Here is a 16,512-nt window from a genome sequence, read left to right as displayed (position 1 = left end):
AATGGGAGAATTAAAGAACCACACCTTGGGAGTGTTGAATATGATAGATAGAATCAAGAAAACAAATGGTTATGTCTTGGCTCTTAGTCTCTATGCAACCTCAAATAAGGAAGAATTTCATGTGGGCTGAAGCGGCAAATGAGATCTGGGAACAAGCAAAATCTACATACTCAGAACTGCGACACTATGCAAAGATCTATCAACTACAGGCAGAGTCGTCTACTTGTAAACAGGGGGAGAGGTGTCTATCGGTATATTACTCTGACTTGACTTCTATCTACTTGTGGATTGGAAATGTGACGAGGATGCAAAACTGTACAAGAAACTTGTCTCCCAACAGAGAGTGTTTGCCTTCTTACATGGTTTGAACCCTAGGTATCAGAGTCCAGATTCTAAGTTCTAAGGATTTTTCATCAGTTCAGGAAGTTTATGCTCTTGTACAATCTGAAGAGAGCAGAAGGAATTTGATGAACAACCCTGGTGAAGATGCAGTTGTGTTAGCAGCAAAAGGGGGTGTCTCTACCAGTGTGGGAAATTCTTCCAAGAAATGAGATCTCTAGAAAAAATGAAAGATAAAGAAAATTTGTGGTGTACTCATTGCTAGAAACCCCAACACACCAGAGATACATGTTGGGATCTTCATGGGAAACCGAAATAGGCTCTCAAAAAAAAAAAAAAAAAAAACTGTTGTTGCAGCACACAAACAAGGTCCTTATGACCTACGGTTTCACAGGGTTCCAAAAATAAAACTGCTGTTGTAGCATATAAACAGGTCTTTATGACCTACGGTTGCACAGGGATCAAACAACCCCACAACTGAAAGGAAAGGAAGAGGTGAAGCTCACCATACATCTAACCGGTAGACCTGGAACAAGCCCAACATCAGGGCAGTCGGACATTCAATGAGAACAAAGTAAAAAAAAAAAAGGTTACTTCAGTCAAACATCAGGGCAACCAAACAGTTAATGAGAACAAAGTAAAAAAAAGGAGGTTACTTCAGTCAAACATCAGGGCAACCGAACAATCAATGAGAACAAAGTAAAAAAAAGGAGGTTACTTCAGTCAAACACCAGGGCAGTCGAACAACAGATGAACATCAGATGGTAACTTCTGAAAGTTTCAATCGAACATCAGGGGAGCCGAACAACAGATGGACATCAAATGATAATTTCTGAGAACCTGTCACCCTCGAAACAAAACCTTCTACATGCTAGAAGCCGAACAACAGATGAAGATTAAAAAAAAAAAAACAAATAGACTTTTACATGCTGGAAATCGAACAGCAGATGAACACAACTGGAAGATGAAGAGACAAACTGTTCGACTTCACCTTTCAAGCCTGGACGACCTGCTCTGATACCATGTTGTACAAGAGAAAGGGAGAGAGAAGAGGAGAGACGAGAGGACTGAGAGCCCAAAAGAATACTGCAGGCGTGCAGTATGTTATTATTTATACTAGGGCGACCGTATAACTTAAAAATAAGAAAGAAATTACAAAAGTACCCCTGCGATTCCATACATATATAAAATAACATCTATTAACAGTTTCCATAAGATCCTAGACACCCTAAAAACCTTACCCACAAAAATTCAGCCAAAAATACATTTATTTACCCCTCCATTACACCAAGATTCTATTTCAAAGCTTCGCATTGACTGGATCAAGTCTTTTATGAATCTGCTCGATATCGGAATAATGGGGCCAATTTGACCCTACCAATCAACCCATAATGCTCAAAAACACCACTCTACCAAATTTCAACAAAAAATTCCCTCATTTTCCCCTCTCTGACACCAAGATTCTGTTTCAAAGTTAATAAATTAACCAAATCACTACCCCTCTAGATCTGCCTAATCCGAGTCTATTTAGGCCAATTTGATGCCACCAGTCGATTCAAAATGCCTAAAATCCCCACCTTGTAAACTATTTAAAATTTAGTTACATAATTTAGTTGTTTTAACTATTTAAAATTTATTACACAATTTTGTTATTTTAAAATTTTCATTATTTAAATTTTATTTATTTTAAAGTTATTATATAATATTAAAAATTTTGTTATTTATAATATTTAGTTATTGAAAATTTTAAATAATATTTTTTAATTTTTATTATTTAAATAATATTTAAATTGAATAATTCATAAAATTATATTTATATAGTATAAAATTTCATTATGAATTTCATAAAATTATAAAATTATTAATAATATGAATATTATTAAATCTATGATATCTTTTTTTATGTTTTTAATAAATATTTTAAAGATTACATGATTTTATTATAATATTTAAATAATTCTTAAAATTTTTAATTAAAACTTTCTTTTGATAGATTTAGATGAAAAGTGGGGGGAGGATAAATAAGAATTAAAGACAATTTATGAGAGAAACTCTACTAAATTAGAGATAATTTTAGAGATAAATATGAATTATAGATAATTTAGGAGAAAGTTGGTGATGCCACGTAGCTAGATTAGATTAAATTTTGGTAGAAAGAGATTTTAGGAAGGGATATCCAAAGGGATAAATATAGAGGAAAGAGAGGTGGATCAGGCATTATGAGGTGTCATTATGAGAGATGGAGAAATGAGTGATGAGGTGGCTTCATGAGGGAGCAAGAAAGGCTAAAATGAGAGGGGTTGGGAAAAAGCCCTGGCCATGATGTGGCACCATTCTACTTTAGAAATCTTATAATTCATTATTCATTCTTAAGTCACCAAACGCCAAAAGAATGAAAAGTTGAAAACTGAAAAGGAATAAGCAATTTTATGAGATGCAAGTAGGATTTGCCAAAGTCAGATCTATTCCTCACAAAACGCACCTCACATGGACCTCACAGCCTCATCCCATCGTGTATTGGAAACATCTCCCGTCCTTTGTTTTGTTATTCATGAATGCTTCTAATACACATAGGATGGGGCTGTGAGGTCCGCGTAATGTGCGCTCTGTAAGGAGCAGATTCCGATTTATAAATGTCATTGTTTGGTTGGCCAGTTTGGGTTGTCTCACCTAGGCATCCGCCCCCCACAGATTTGCCCCCCAAACCGTTAGCTCGTCCTGTTAGCTCCCACTTTGCCCAAAGGTAATCTCTCTGACTCTCACTCCTCTCTCAAATCTCAGCCTCACTTGAACTCTCGACGTAGAGTGCGCAAACTGAAACCCATCATAGCTTGCTCCCCTTCAAGTTCTCTCAGTCAACACCCACTATCGTTTCAACAACTTTATTTACAAGACGTAAGTTTCTCTCTTTATTCTCAGTTCTTCCATTCTCATATTTGTTTTTTCTTATTTTTTCTACCTTGTTTTTTTTTTTTTTTTTGCAATAGAAAAAACGTAGAAGGTGCGTACTTTGTTTTTTCTCATTCTCAATGTGTTTTTTCTATTGCAAAATACAAAAAAAAAAAGAAAAAAAAACAAGATGGAAAAATGAAAAAAAAAAATCCGAGACTGGGAGAATTGAGAATAAAGAGGAAAACTTACCTCTGGTAAATAAAATTGATAAAACGACCGTCGGCATCGACCGAGGGAATTCGAAGAGGGGCAAGCTCTACTGGGTTTTAGTTCGCGCACTCTAGGTCGTGGGTTCAAGTGAGGTTGAAATTTGAGAGTGAATGGGATTTTGAGAGATTACCTATTTTGGGCGAAGTAGGAATTAACGGAACCAACTAACGATCGTCCCATTAGTTCCACACGAGTTAGATGCATTCATGTGTGAGAGGACACGTGGCGCATTGTGAATCCTTGGGACGTCTTTTGGGGGCAAATCTATGGGGTGCAGATGCGAACACGATCCAATGGTTGTCTCACCAATATTCCGTTCGTATACTAAATTGAGTTGTGCATCGGGAACATCTCCCGTAGTTGTATTTATTATTCATGGGGAGGTGTTCCCAATGAATTGTGTGGTTAGTGTGAATGGCAAACCCATTCTACCAAATTACCATGGCGTCAAATGATAATTGTATTGATTGGATCTCCTTAAATAAGGTGCTTCACAGGCACATCCTACCATGCATTGGGAATATCTCCCTCTCTCGTATTTATAAATTATTTTTTATGGGAGATGTTACTAATACTCGGTTGATGTGTATGTGAGGCGCCCAAGGAGCATCAGATCCTGACAAATAGGCGTCTCACATGCACATCCACGGGGTATTGAGAACATCTCTCATAAGTAATAATTAATAAGTACCCAAGATATTCCCAATACATGTTAGGATATGCATGTGAGGCGCCACAACATATCAGCAGATCCGTCTTACCCACCAATGGTGCTGATTTTGCCAAATTGGATAATCTCAGACTCAACTCAAGGAATTCCAAACTTGACAGTAAGATACTCAATTCTAAAAGCAACAGATGCTACGCCATTGGTATTATCATCCACCAAACTCACATCACCCAGAAGCGCACACAGACAGAATTAAACATGTAGTTAGATGAATAAAATGATTTTTTTTTTTTTTTTTGTGAGCATCGATCTTAAAGCCATCTTCTGTTTACTCCCGAACAAAAAAAGATCTTAAAAGTCTTCTTTTTCACTGCTCACTTTTCTTCTGTTCACCCTTGTCTCTCCCACTCAAATCCATACAGGCTTCACCCTTCTCTGCCATGGCTTCACACCATCACCACCACCACTATTACCAGTATCAGTACCAGAACAGCTCCCAGCCCAACAACAACAACAACAACAGTTGCTGCTGTTCCTGTAGTTGCCTCTCATCTCATCAATCTTCCGCCCAATCTTCTCAGTCTCCGCCACCCACAGACCCTCTTGTTCAGGCAATCGTTACTCAACTCCTTCAATCTTCCCAGTCGCATCTCGCCACTCAGCACCTCAAACCCCAACTACGGCAACACCACCAGCAACACAAGAAACAACAGCAACAAGAGCGCCTCCAAAACCAGCAAACCCAGACTCTCCTCTCCTCTCTATTCCGTCGCATCGACGCCCTCGAATCCTCCCTTAACCAACTCTCTGTTTCTCCTCCACCTCCTCCTTCAAACTCTCTCCGAGACATTGCCGCTCGCACCATTCAAACCCATTTCCGTGCCTTTCTTGCCCGCAGATCCCGCACCCTTCGTCACCTCAAGCAGCTTGCTCTTATCAAGTCCGAGCTCATCACGCTCAAATCGTCTATCTCCGATGATGCCCTCCTCCACCCGCATGTTCTTTCCCAGAAAGCCATGGATTTGCTCCGACAGCATGAAGCCATTCAGGTAAATGAAAGAAAAAAAAAAAAACAAGATTATTTTTTATTCGTATATACTGTGGGTTCATTTCTTTGGGCTCTTCATTTTTCGTTTATTAACTTGCACCTTGCAGGGCGGCGATCCGATGATTAGGGATGGGAAAAAGTCTATTAGCAGAGAACTGGTTCGCTTCTTGGAGTTCGTTGATGGAATTTCCCTGAAAAGGCAGCAATTTTCTTCCAAAATGACGAGGCATGCGACATCTACAGAGGATGGCAGGGAATCCAGAACTTTTATCAGTGTCCGAACCGATCCATTTCCACGCAGAAAAAACACCGGAAGTGGTTTTGGTACCAGCCGTCGAGATTTTGCTGGTGATCGGAGACCTTTCATAGAGAAATTGAGCGACCAGATTAAAGAGGTCCAACGCCCTTTCGAGAACGACGAGGAAGCAGAGGTTGAACTTGAAGCGTTTCATCATATCAGTGACGATGAAGAGAACCCCAGAAACCTCAATTACGGTGGGATTTTGATAAAAAGGCATGAGCTTTGTTCTTCTAAAGCAAAGAAAAGTGTGAGCTTCGCAGAGAACGAGAATTTGTCTAGGGTTCTTATCAGTAGCGAGGAGACAAATACAGATGACGATCAGAGAGAGCTTGTAGAGGGACTAAGCAGGGAGGTTGAAGAGATCGGGGGATTCTTTAGGGTTTCTGAGGACGATGAGGAAGGATCACACACGGGGAGCGAAGGATCTTCTCAGGTCAGCGATGGTGACAGAAACCCTAGGAAGAACATCAAGACAGTGGTAAACTATGGAATAGAAGGAGAAGTACAGGGTCAGGATGGTAATTTTATGTTCTCCGCTCCAGTACCTGTGCAAATGGAGCCCATAAGAACTGATGTGATGAAACAGAAAAGGATTCTGAGAGCCGTGAGCTATAGCTAAAGCCAGCTGCCTGGATCAGGCTCTTCATCTTAAAGTTTAGAGGCTTCTAGTTCTAGCCTTCTATTTGGTTCCCTTTCTGCAAATGTCTCAATTCTTGTTCAGAGATGTTGTCTCACCATGCTCACCCCTCTTCTTCATTAGGTAGGGCATCTGCTTCTGTGAGTTATTTGTAGTTTCGTGTCTCCAATGTCAGAGATGGATTGTTTTCACTTACCACTGAAACTAGTGAATGAGCAATTTTCCCTTGTTTTGTTTTGTTTTTTGTTTTCTTATTAAAAGGTGTGAGCAACTTTGACTACTACCCATTTGATTTTCTTCTGGGCTTAGAGATGTTTGCTGATTTTCTTCCAAGTTACACACCTTATCTTCAACCATTAATTACAGTTATGAACATTAGACTCCACCCCCCCCCCCCCCCCGCTCTGATATTGCAGTTATCAACTCCTCTTGATTGAAAGCCACGAACCGATAATGGGAAGGTGGAAGGGAATGTTCTTAGTCTCAGGTTTATGCAAATCTTGTTCAGAATTTTTTTTTCCAAAAGATAAAACTTCATTGATCTTGTAAGCATTTCATACATGATGATGAGCCAAGATCCATATTTTGCATAAATATATTATATTTACAGGCATGATAAAGGTAGTTCATGAGCAGCTGTATTGGAAGTCCTGCTAATATGCTTTATCTATATATAATCAAAAAACTTTTCAAGAATGATATCTCATCTTTCAGGTGCACTGTTTGCCAGTCAATTCCTTCTTCCTCATTTATGCCTTTCACGACTTTTTGAGAGCCAGCCAAAAGAGTCACTGTTCTGAGTTTCAGTGATACAGCTTTTCTGAGACCGTAGATAGCTGCCCACCATTCAGCTTGAGCGCTTGCATAAGGAGCAGATTCTTTCATCCTCATTCAATATATATATATATATGCCTTCCACATGAATATTTGGAACCCGAAAGGTACTTTTGTTTTCCAGATGAGGTTCTAGTACTCAGTTGATCCAGAATTTCAAGGCAACAGCTTACAAAATATTTGTATCCTGTTTGGACGCTATAGTGTTCTGTTTTGAACTTTTCCGGAGCAATGTATGTTTGTGTATCTGTTGTTCCACTTGAATGTGTTAAATGACAGATACTTTCCTCAAACAGATGTCTTTGAAGAATAAGATTCCGGGTTCCATCCGGGTTCCAAACTTCATCTACCTTCTGAATGTTAGTCTGCTGTGGTGGATCAGATTTGATTCTAGGAAAGCCATTTGGGGGTGAAAGAAACCAAGGGTCAGTGATGTGAATTGAGTTTCCATCTTTTAACTGCCAGAATAGGTTTTCTTTCATTTGATCCAGGATAGCTGTAACTTGTTTGCACCACAAAGAATCTTTTATTTTTTTTGTTAAGCCACTAACTTGTTTGCACCAAAAAAAGGACTAAATGATTGTATTGTTAAGCCACTAACTTGCAAGCCTTGAAATTTGGAAACTGATAGAGATGCTGCTTGGCCCTGGCATGGTGTGAAGCTTCTAGAGTCAAGGCGAGGAGCCTGAAGGGCTTAAGTTGGTGAGGATGAAATCTCGCCTTGAGCACTTTTCAGTTTTCACTATCGACCGCTACATGTCAAAAAATAGAAAAAATTATTAGTATGTAGAGTCAGGTGTGAAGATGGTTAAAACCTTCGAATCCAATATTCCTTCCATGTTGCACCATTGGCGTGATAAGTCGCACCCATCTGATAATAAATGCCCACGCTCTCCAATTATCACAATCACAATAATAGATGAAAAGAGACTCAAAGGTGCTGATTTTACACTAGAAAATAGCCGAGGTGGAATCCATTAAAAAAAAGTGGATTCCAATCCCCTATTATCATTAACTAGTCAAATTCCTCGTTCCAGGAAATAATAAATTACACAATGTAATATCGCATACACCTCTATGACCACAGGTGAGCTCACAACCTGGATAGACCAAATGCAAGTTAAATTTCACAAATCTCTTATTTGCTGCTGATCAGTTATAGTGACTCTCCATGCATATGGAGGGAGCTATCCTTTGTTTGCACGCATGTTGTGGAAACAAGCTCTAAATTCACGTTGGACATAATGTAGTAGAATACATCCATATGGTGCCTCTCCTTCCCGTTCATTTGTAGAAAGAAGAGAAGAGAATGGGTCCGTACATATAAAAGCAGACCCCAAACACTGGATCCAATGAATACAGGTACATAGTACCAGTTCCTAGTCACCTACTGCAACCAGGAATTTCCTCTTGCTACCCTGTTCTTCATGTAAAACCACAATGTCTTTCACCTTGTCAATCAACTCCTCCAGCTCATACACACCAAAACTACTGTAGTCCAATGATTTCTTGTACCGTTGGCGATATATTTCCTCAAAACAACCCAGGAAGATACGGCATGAGTAGCTCACAAGAAGTTCCTGAAGTTCCAGTTTAAATCGTTGGAGATGATTGTTAATTTCTTGGTTCATCATTACTGAAACAGTCTTTGAACTCCTCTCCTCATGTCCCAACTTATCATCTTCTGAAGACTCATCTAATGAGTTTGAGCATTCTGGAACTACATTCACACTAGTATCTGCATTCTCCTCCTGAGGTCCCTTCCCCTTCTTATCCCTCCTTGCTAGACCTGATGAAGTACTGGATCCTGTTTTCCCCACTCGATTGATGTGGTTGCGGAGGTAGACATACTTCCTATTGCCCCTACGTTCCACATTCATTACACCTGCCATCTTCTTGAGAAGATTTACAAGCCCAGAAGCCCCATACTCAGCGACATACAAGGGTCGACCATAAATCTTAAGATACTCTGCAGGAATACGGACAAGTGGTAGGCTTCCTCCAGACATCTCAATTAGCTTCACCAACTGGCCCTTTAATCCATTCAAGTCTCCAGGCTGGACCCAAGATGTTGGATCATGTGCTTCACTCTGATCACCACGAACAGATCCTGCTGAAACATTGCTCAAACCAGAGGGGAGACTATGGGATCTTGACGTGGGGAAACAAGGCATGCTAATTAAATTACTGTTGTATTCAGACAAAGACTGTGAAGTCCTTCTTAAGTCCCCAGAGTTGAAACGGTAAAATTGGTTAATGTTAGTCCGGATGGATGATTCACTTTTTGAGATTCCTTTGTACACAATTGCTTCTTCTTCAATTTGGTCATCTGCATTTTCACCAATATGGCAACCCACAAGATACGCAGAAATGTCAGCCTGGCCATGAGATATTAGACCCTTAGGGGGCACAAACCCTTCTCCACGAGCCACACTAGGCCAGTCCCAGACAAACCTCCCAGCGTTACTCAGGGCAGATGAGATACCCACTCCAGCAGGAATAACAAGGATGATGGCGTATCCACGTTGGCCCAGAATGTGCAATGCAGGTGCAAAATCTACATCTCCTGAGATGAGGACAATTGAAGATGGTGGAGGGTTATCAAGGGCAAACAGAAACATGTCAACCAAAATAGCTTTGTCAGCAGCATCTTTTCTTCCATTAGGAACATCTATGAGTTTCACTCCAGTCCTTTGGCAACCCTCTCTAAGCCGCCTTGGAAATGCATTGAAATCGCCATAGGCAGAGAACATTGTAACAGCTCCTTCAATAACAGGATGGACACGCAATGCCATTCGGATGTTTCCAGCTACATCTTCAGGGCGGACATCACTTGGGACAGGGCAGTTTTCAATGTCCCAAAGAATGGCGATTGAACCCTGTGAGGAGGTCCTGCTTTGTTGAAGGCTCAAATTTACGGTCTGGACTCCATTGACGTCCAAAGATTCAGAAGACAACACCGCTGCAGATGTAATTGGAGTAGACATCATGTTTTGGTTATAAATATTTGAACTTCCTAGACAGATAAAAAAAATATGAGTTAGATATAAAAAGGTCATAAAAGCAATACAAGAAACAGAGAAAAAATCATCATAATAATACCAAAAAAGAAAAGAGCCAGCACAATCTCAACTGAGGATCACCCTAACCATCCTATAATTGGACTTGTTTTGGGACTTAAGAAAGTTCGCCACAAACACAGAAATCTATTCTACAATGTATCATCAAGTTCCAGTTACATGAATGACAAATGCATGACGGAAGTCAGAAACTAATCCATCCTTTCCCATAAAAGGGGTTCACACCCCATAGCAACAGAACAGATTACTCAATATAGGTTCATACAATAAGGGGTTCACGCCCCATAGCAACAGAACAGATTACTCAATATAGGTTCATACAATGTTCTAGAAGGCATAAGAAGCATATGCCTGAAGGCATGCACCAGGCAAGGTGGATTCCAAACATCTTGAGGTGCATGCTGGAAGCACGGATGCATCTGAGGCATACACCTCATGCATAAAGGCGTATGCCTTAAAACACCTGTTGCATGAGGCATACACCTCTTGTACACCTCAGCAATATTTTTTAAAGCATACAAGGAGGCTAAATAAGCCTCTTTGCAGCTTACTACTACTCTTCTCGACGGGTTTTCTTGGACCCATCCAAACCGGATAGTTGTATTTGGACTCACTCCTCCACTGCTACCTTCTCTTGTGCTTCATGTTTCAAGGTCTTAACCCTCAAATAGTTTGGGGCAACCTTTCCCTATTGAGGTTTGGAGTAATCCTATCCCTCCCAGATTTGGAGGATTTTGTTGGGAAGTGTTCCTGGAAAGAATAAATACTTGTGATTTGCTTTAGAGAGTCTTGCTATCACTTATTATTCTCCTGCTCCTTTGTAATTTCCATTTGAAAATGGTTTTTCTCCTTGTTTGGGTGTGAGGTGGTGGTGGATTCCCCCGCCTAATGTGCAAAATTTGTTTCCCTCTACATTTTTTAGTTAGCCAAAGAAGAGGAGAAGATTGATGTGGAGATGTTTAAGATCTGCTTTGAGTTGAACCATTTGGGAGGAAAGGAATTCAAGGATATTCTTAGATAAGGAAACAAGTAGAGAAGCTATTATTCAGACTATCAATGTTAGGATGGCTCAGTGGATTAAATCTTTGGAGTTATTTGCTGATTTTTCAGCAGGCGATATTATGAGAAATTGGAAGTGGCCAGTTCAGACCGACATAAGTCTGTTACAAGCCCCACATGGTCTCCATCAGTTCATGGTTTTATTAAGCTTCATTTTGACGGGAGTAGGGCAAGCAATCCAGGTCCATTAGGTATTGGTGGTGTTTTCAAGAATGAGGAGGGCAGAATTATTGGTCTATTTTCAATGCCAATAGGTGAAGGGGATTCTTTGAGGGATGAGATTTTGGCCATGTTGGATAGTGTGCAAAGAGAAAAATATATGCACATTAGTAAGTTGGTTATAGAAGGGGACTCAAAGCAGGTGGTGGGTTGGATGCAAAAGGAAGAATCTGGACTTTGGAACTGCAACAATGAAAGAAAGAAATTTAAATAGATGACACAAAGCATGGATGTGAGATTAAATTGGGCTAAAAGAACTGCTCATGGTTTGCTGATGCCTTAGCAAAACAAGAAGTGGGAAGAAATTTGGGCTCAACTGTAACTTTATTTTAGTCTTTGTGGAGAGTTAAGAGATTTTATCTCTCCTCCTTTGTAACTTGTCTCCTTTTATTAACAAAATATGCACTTACTGATATAAATAAAAAAAATACACCCCGTGCCCCCAGGTAGTGGAACACTCATGTCACACCTTTTCCTCTTAAAACATTAGTTTCATATACCTGGGTTAAAGTCAACCCTTTACTTCCTCCTCCGCACAAAACAGTATAAAAATAGTATAGAAACACACACACACACACAAGATTTCTAGTTGCAACTCAATCAAATGACTTGAATCAATCATGATCTGTTTGGCTTGGATTTGGTTATATCACCACAAGTTTAACATAGAGAATAGTGTATTACCACAAATTTCAAAGCACTCCAAAAAGTAGAGGTGAGCATAATGTTTTAACTTCTATATCTATATTATATTCCAACCTAAAAACAACTTATTTTGAAATAAGGCTTAGTTTAATTGATGCAGAAAAAAAAAAAACTTTTCTTGTCTTAGACAGTCTTGATATTATTTTTCTAAGAATCAAGTAATCCATGTGTAGCAGATCATAGTGATTAGGTCATCTCCCTGCAGAATGTAGAGAGTTGCAAAGCCACCATCCCCTATACCTATACCAAATAAATATAGTTATAGAGAAGAGCCCAGGTAAAATTAAAGCTTGTTAAATACCTATTTATCAAATAAAAAATGGACATGTAAAAAGGTAAGAGATCTTTCAAATTGAAAATCCCAAGTAAATGGATCAAAAAAATCCCAAGTAAACTAATACCCCTCAAAAGAGACCATGAAAACCAGTCTGATATGCAAAACTCATATTTCTCCTATTTCATAATTTCCGATGCTTTAAATTCCATTAATTACCATTATGTCAGGGAGATTTGGAAAGAAAAGTATATGTTCATCTGATACTATTATTCTACTTACAGTATCATCTAATTGTCAACATCTACTTTACTGTGTTTTCAATTTTATATCACAAAGGTTCTATTTCTGCTGAACAATAAGGCATTCCACATTCCTAAATAACACCATCTGGTGAGATGCTGGCAGTCTCTACCACATATCCATTCCTTCACAGTATTGCCAAAGTGTCTATACATCAGAAACACTGAGCTCGTGAAGGTTTCCTGTATGGATTCTTCACGTCCCTGAAGCGCCTGCGCTCTCAAGCAAGTACTGTAATAACTCCATTTTTTGTCTGTCAACGAGAGTTGGATATACGAATCATGTCCAATTCCCACCAACAGCTATGATTGTCAGAGGTGTTTACATATCAAAAACAGCCTAAAACTCCATTAAACAATCCCCCATCCACACTAGAAAATCAACGATGAACAATCTTTATTACATCTCCTCAAAACGAACAAAATTCAACACAAAAGTGCGCAACCACACCTTCCAAATAAATAAGTAAAACTAAAAAGGCTATTACTCAGTGCTGATCCCGGATATCCAGGGCCTTTGGAGGGATAGACTGGATACCGAAGTTGCGAAGAAGGGGAAAAGGTAGTAAACAGAAGTTTACATAACGAGCAAAAACTAACATAACGCGAAAACCTCAGACAACAGAAAAAAAAAATGTAAATTTTTACATATTGAACCAGATAATAGAAAGAAAAAAAAAAAAGAAAACCGCTGAGATAAAATTTTTATGAGCAAAAGCAGTATAATAAATCCTACCACCAGGCCCCATAATCCATATCTCTTTTCTTTCTTCTTCCTTTTTAGAAAGAGGAAAAGCTCAATAGGTTAAAATCTCATAAAATAGAACCTGACCCAACACCCAATCTCCAGACTTTCTCTTTGAGTTGAAACCAAAGAAAAATCAAAACTTCCCGAAACCGAGTTAACACAGTACATATACAAAAAAAATGAAAGAAAAGAACGCATTACGGAGAAGAACTCGAAAACCTAACTGATCCAACAAAGTATAATAAAAAAAAAAAAAAACATTCAGCCGTCAATCGGATGGAAACCCGATGGATTAAACATCAGAAATAAAAGAACAATCTACTAGCTCTTACAAAAGCTATGAGATTTGAGACTTACCAAAAGCTAGCTGATCGAGCTCGAAAATTCCAGCAATTGAAGAAAATTTTTGGCAGATCACTTTTTTGTTGCGTCTTTACTGAAACATAGAGAGAGTGGAGGCCTAGAAGTGGAGGGGACGCCGACCTTTGCAAGCAAATGAATGAAACTATAAATTCTCTTTCCCTTTGCCCCAATGCCCAATCCTTCTCTTTCGTCGCTCTAGCATAAAGGGTTACACGTGGGCAGTGGGCCCGTCCTTGGTCCGGTCGACCCGATGGACCCTGATCTGATCTGACCCAATCAAACAGGTCCCAATTCGCGCTCTACATTTTGAGTCATAGTAATTATATAAAATTAGATTCTAGTCATAATTAAATAATTTATAGATTAGCGTTTTTTAGTCATAAACAGTTTAATTTAATAAAATAATTAAAATTAGGTTGTAGTAATAAATAAAATCATTATCGGGTTGTACTAAAGTAATAGTCACAGGCTCATTCTTAAAATTTGTAGTTTGAATTTTGATATTGGCCCGAGCCCAACCTAAACACAAAACCTAGCCAAAACTCAGAATTTCTAGGCCAAGCATGTCATGGCTTAGCCTTTTGCCAATTTTTTATTTTCTTACCTCGTTTAATTTTAACTTTATTATTATTATTATTATTATTATTATTATTATTATTATTATTATTATTATGCAACTCGTGCATTATACGGGTTAAGCAATCCATGTTCTACCTGGTTCGGGTTTACATGATTCAAACTGTGTTTTCGAAAACGGGTAGAAGATGACCCGCACAATTCATCTTCTTCGCGTGCACGATAAAATGGGTCCTGTGACGACCCCGGTTCGTTTTTTTTTTTTCATTTTTTCGTTTTTCGGATTTCTTTCACTTGTAATTGGTTGGTTTGGATGTTATGTATAGTCTTTTATGTATTTTTGAGCACGAAAACATTAGTGGTTGAAAAAATCGTACAATTTTTTTTTAAATCCTTTTTTTTTGTTGTTGTAACTTTAACTAGGACTGTTCACGGGTCGGGTAGGGTCAGTTTATTGATATTTTTTCAATCAACCTGACTTGGTCGAGTTACCTGAAATTGAAATCGAAACCGACCCAGTGTTAAGCAAAATCGACCTGATCGATTTGAGTCGGTTTTGGCTCTACATAGTGGTGACTCAATTGCTATTCATTTATGGCTCTACATTCCCAAAGGAAACCGGCATTTCCTTAATGTTTTGTGACCCATCTATGGATCCAGATTTTGTGGAGGGAGCAGAGTTTGAGAGTACTATTTGCTGGAGTAAGATTTCAATATGCAGGAAAGTACATAATGGATGGAGTAAACTATCAAAGTCGGCCGGATCCAACAAAAGGTAAGAAGATGCTCTCTGCTACTGTAGATAAGTAGTGGTGAAATACTGAAATTTTAAGGCAAACATTTATTCATGTACTCATTTTTTATTCACCGATGGAGTGATGGGTCTTGGGTCATCTTTAATGTTTATAACATACCTCTTGATGAACTCGGTAGTGAAGAACTAAGTAGGTTGTAACTACTAACTAAGAACTAACTACTAACTCGGTTCGGGTCGAGTCGATTTTGGTTTTCACACATGAAAACTGAAACCGAACCGAATCATCAGTTTATGATTTTTTATAACCCGAAACCAACCGGTACTGAAGAAAACCCGGCCAACTCGGATTGGATCAGACCGAATTGATCGATTTGATCAGGTTAGATCTTCTTATGAACAACCCTAACTTTAATGCCATAACCTTTTTTTTTCTTTAACTAGAGAGCGCCCATCAAGCAACATATCCAATTATTCAACCATTAAGCAAAAACCGAAAAAGAAGTAACCCAAGGAAAATAAAACAATCCTGGAAATGAAAATCCAAAGAAGAAACCCTCTGCAAAAATAATCTATAGCCGATTGTGCAACCCAAAAACTAACTCTAAACGTCTCAGAAATGACACATCCAATATTGAAGAGAAGAAAAACAAAAAATGAAGAAAAAAATAGAAAATACTAACCTGAAAAGCTTTGCAATGTTCTCAACAGCTTACCCAACTCTAAAACGTCTCTACAAGACTTCAATTTTGAAGAGAAAGTGTGAATAGTTTGTTTGGAGGAAGGAGGTAAAGATGTTTGAAATGCCTAAATTTCAAGCCTCATTCGCTTTTCAATAAATTACTTATCCGGATAAATGTAGGTATTTGGGTAATTTTTTTTGGGAAACACTTATCTGTGCATTTACTCATGTTTTTTTTTTTTTCATGTAAATAAGGCAATGACCATTTTAGCCACAAAAGTCCATTATTAAAAAGGGTATTTTTATCCCATTCAAGTGTTGACAACTTCCCCCAAGATGGAAAAGTTATTTATCCACTTAAGAGATAGGTATCACTTACCCATGAAAACAAACTTTCCTTAATTCTCACATAAATCTGAAAAAAGAACATGAGATTCTTGATAAATGAGAACCAAAATCCCATTGACCAACTTCCCCCTTTCAAAAACCGAAAAAAAGAATACCCCCAAATGAGAACATTATATGTGAGAGATGCTTGAGAAGTCCAAACGGTCTCATGCGTTATCTGGTTTAGATGATATTACGTGGATTAAAAAAAAAAAGAAAATTCAAAAATCTGTTTGGAATTGGACAATCAGACGTGTGTTTTAAGAATGGACGACGGGCGAGTGTCTGGGTTTGGGTTGATTTCTTGACCCGAAATGATGACCATTACTCATGTCATCTGGCTTCTGTTTCTCTTTTCTTAGCCAGAAGAGA

The 16,512-nt window shown here is 38.6% G+C and overlaps 2 protein-coding genes across 4 annotated transcripts; one reads left to right on the top strand and one right to left on the bottom strand.

Annotated features, from left to right (window-relative positions):
- The first annotated feature begins 3,303 nt into the window (after positions 1–3,303).
- Positions 3,304–7,331, top strand: LOC148854427 (calmodulin-binding protein-like protein). 3 transcript variants are annotated; one of them, XR_016112588.1, is made up of 3 exons: positions 3,304–5,220; positions 5,327–6,280; positions 6,872–7,331. XR_016112588.1 is itself a non-coding variant. In XM_088983084.1 (2 exons), the coding sequence occupies exons 1-2, from the start codon at positions 4,612–4,614 to the stop codon at positions 6,137–6,139; spliced, it is 1,422 nt and encodes a 473-aa protein (XP_088839210.1). In that variant the 5' UTR covers positions 4,388–4,611; the 3' UTR covers positions 6,140–6,394. The 3 variants fall into 3 exon arrangements, 1 of the variants encoding a protein (XP_088839210.1); XR_016112589.1 differs by having other exon boundaries at positions 4,270–5,220; positions 6,888–7,331; XM_088983084.1 differs by lacking the exon at positions 6,872–7,331 and having other exon boundaries at positions 4,388–5,220; positions 5,327–6,394.
- A 604-nt stretch (positions 7,332–7,935) lies between these two features.
- Positions 7,936–13,916, bottom strand: LOC148854426 (uncharacterized). Its single transcript, XM_088983083.1, has 2 exons — positions 13,736–13,916; positions 7,936–10,007 (listed from the first exon to the last, which is right to left on the bottom strand). Exon 2 carries the CDS (start codon positions 9,979–9,981, stop codon positions 8,371–8,373), a length of 1,611 nt encoding a protein of 536 aa, XP_088839209.1. The 5' UTR covers positions 9,982–10,007; positions 13,736–13,916; the 3' UTR covers positions 7,936–8,370.
- Between the last annotated feature and the right edge of the window lie 2,596 nt (positions 13,917–16,512).

Source organism: Nelumbo lutea, chromosome 4, assembly GCF_056320005.1.
Source record: "Nelumbo lutea isolate HS-2025 chromosome 4, American lotus-T2T, whole genome shotgun sequence".
Lineage (NCBI taxonomy): Eukaryota > Viridiplantae > Streptophyta > Magnoliopsida > Proteales > Nelumbonaceae > Nelumbo > Nelumbo lutea.
Note: the sequence above shows the minus strand (reverse complement) of the source record. Positions and strands in the feature narration are given on the sequence as shown.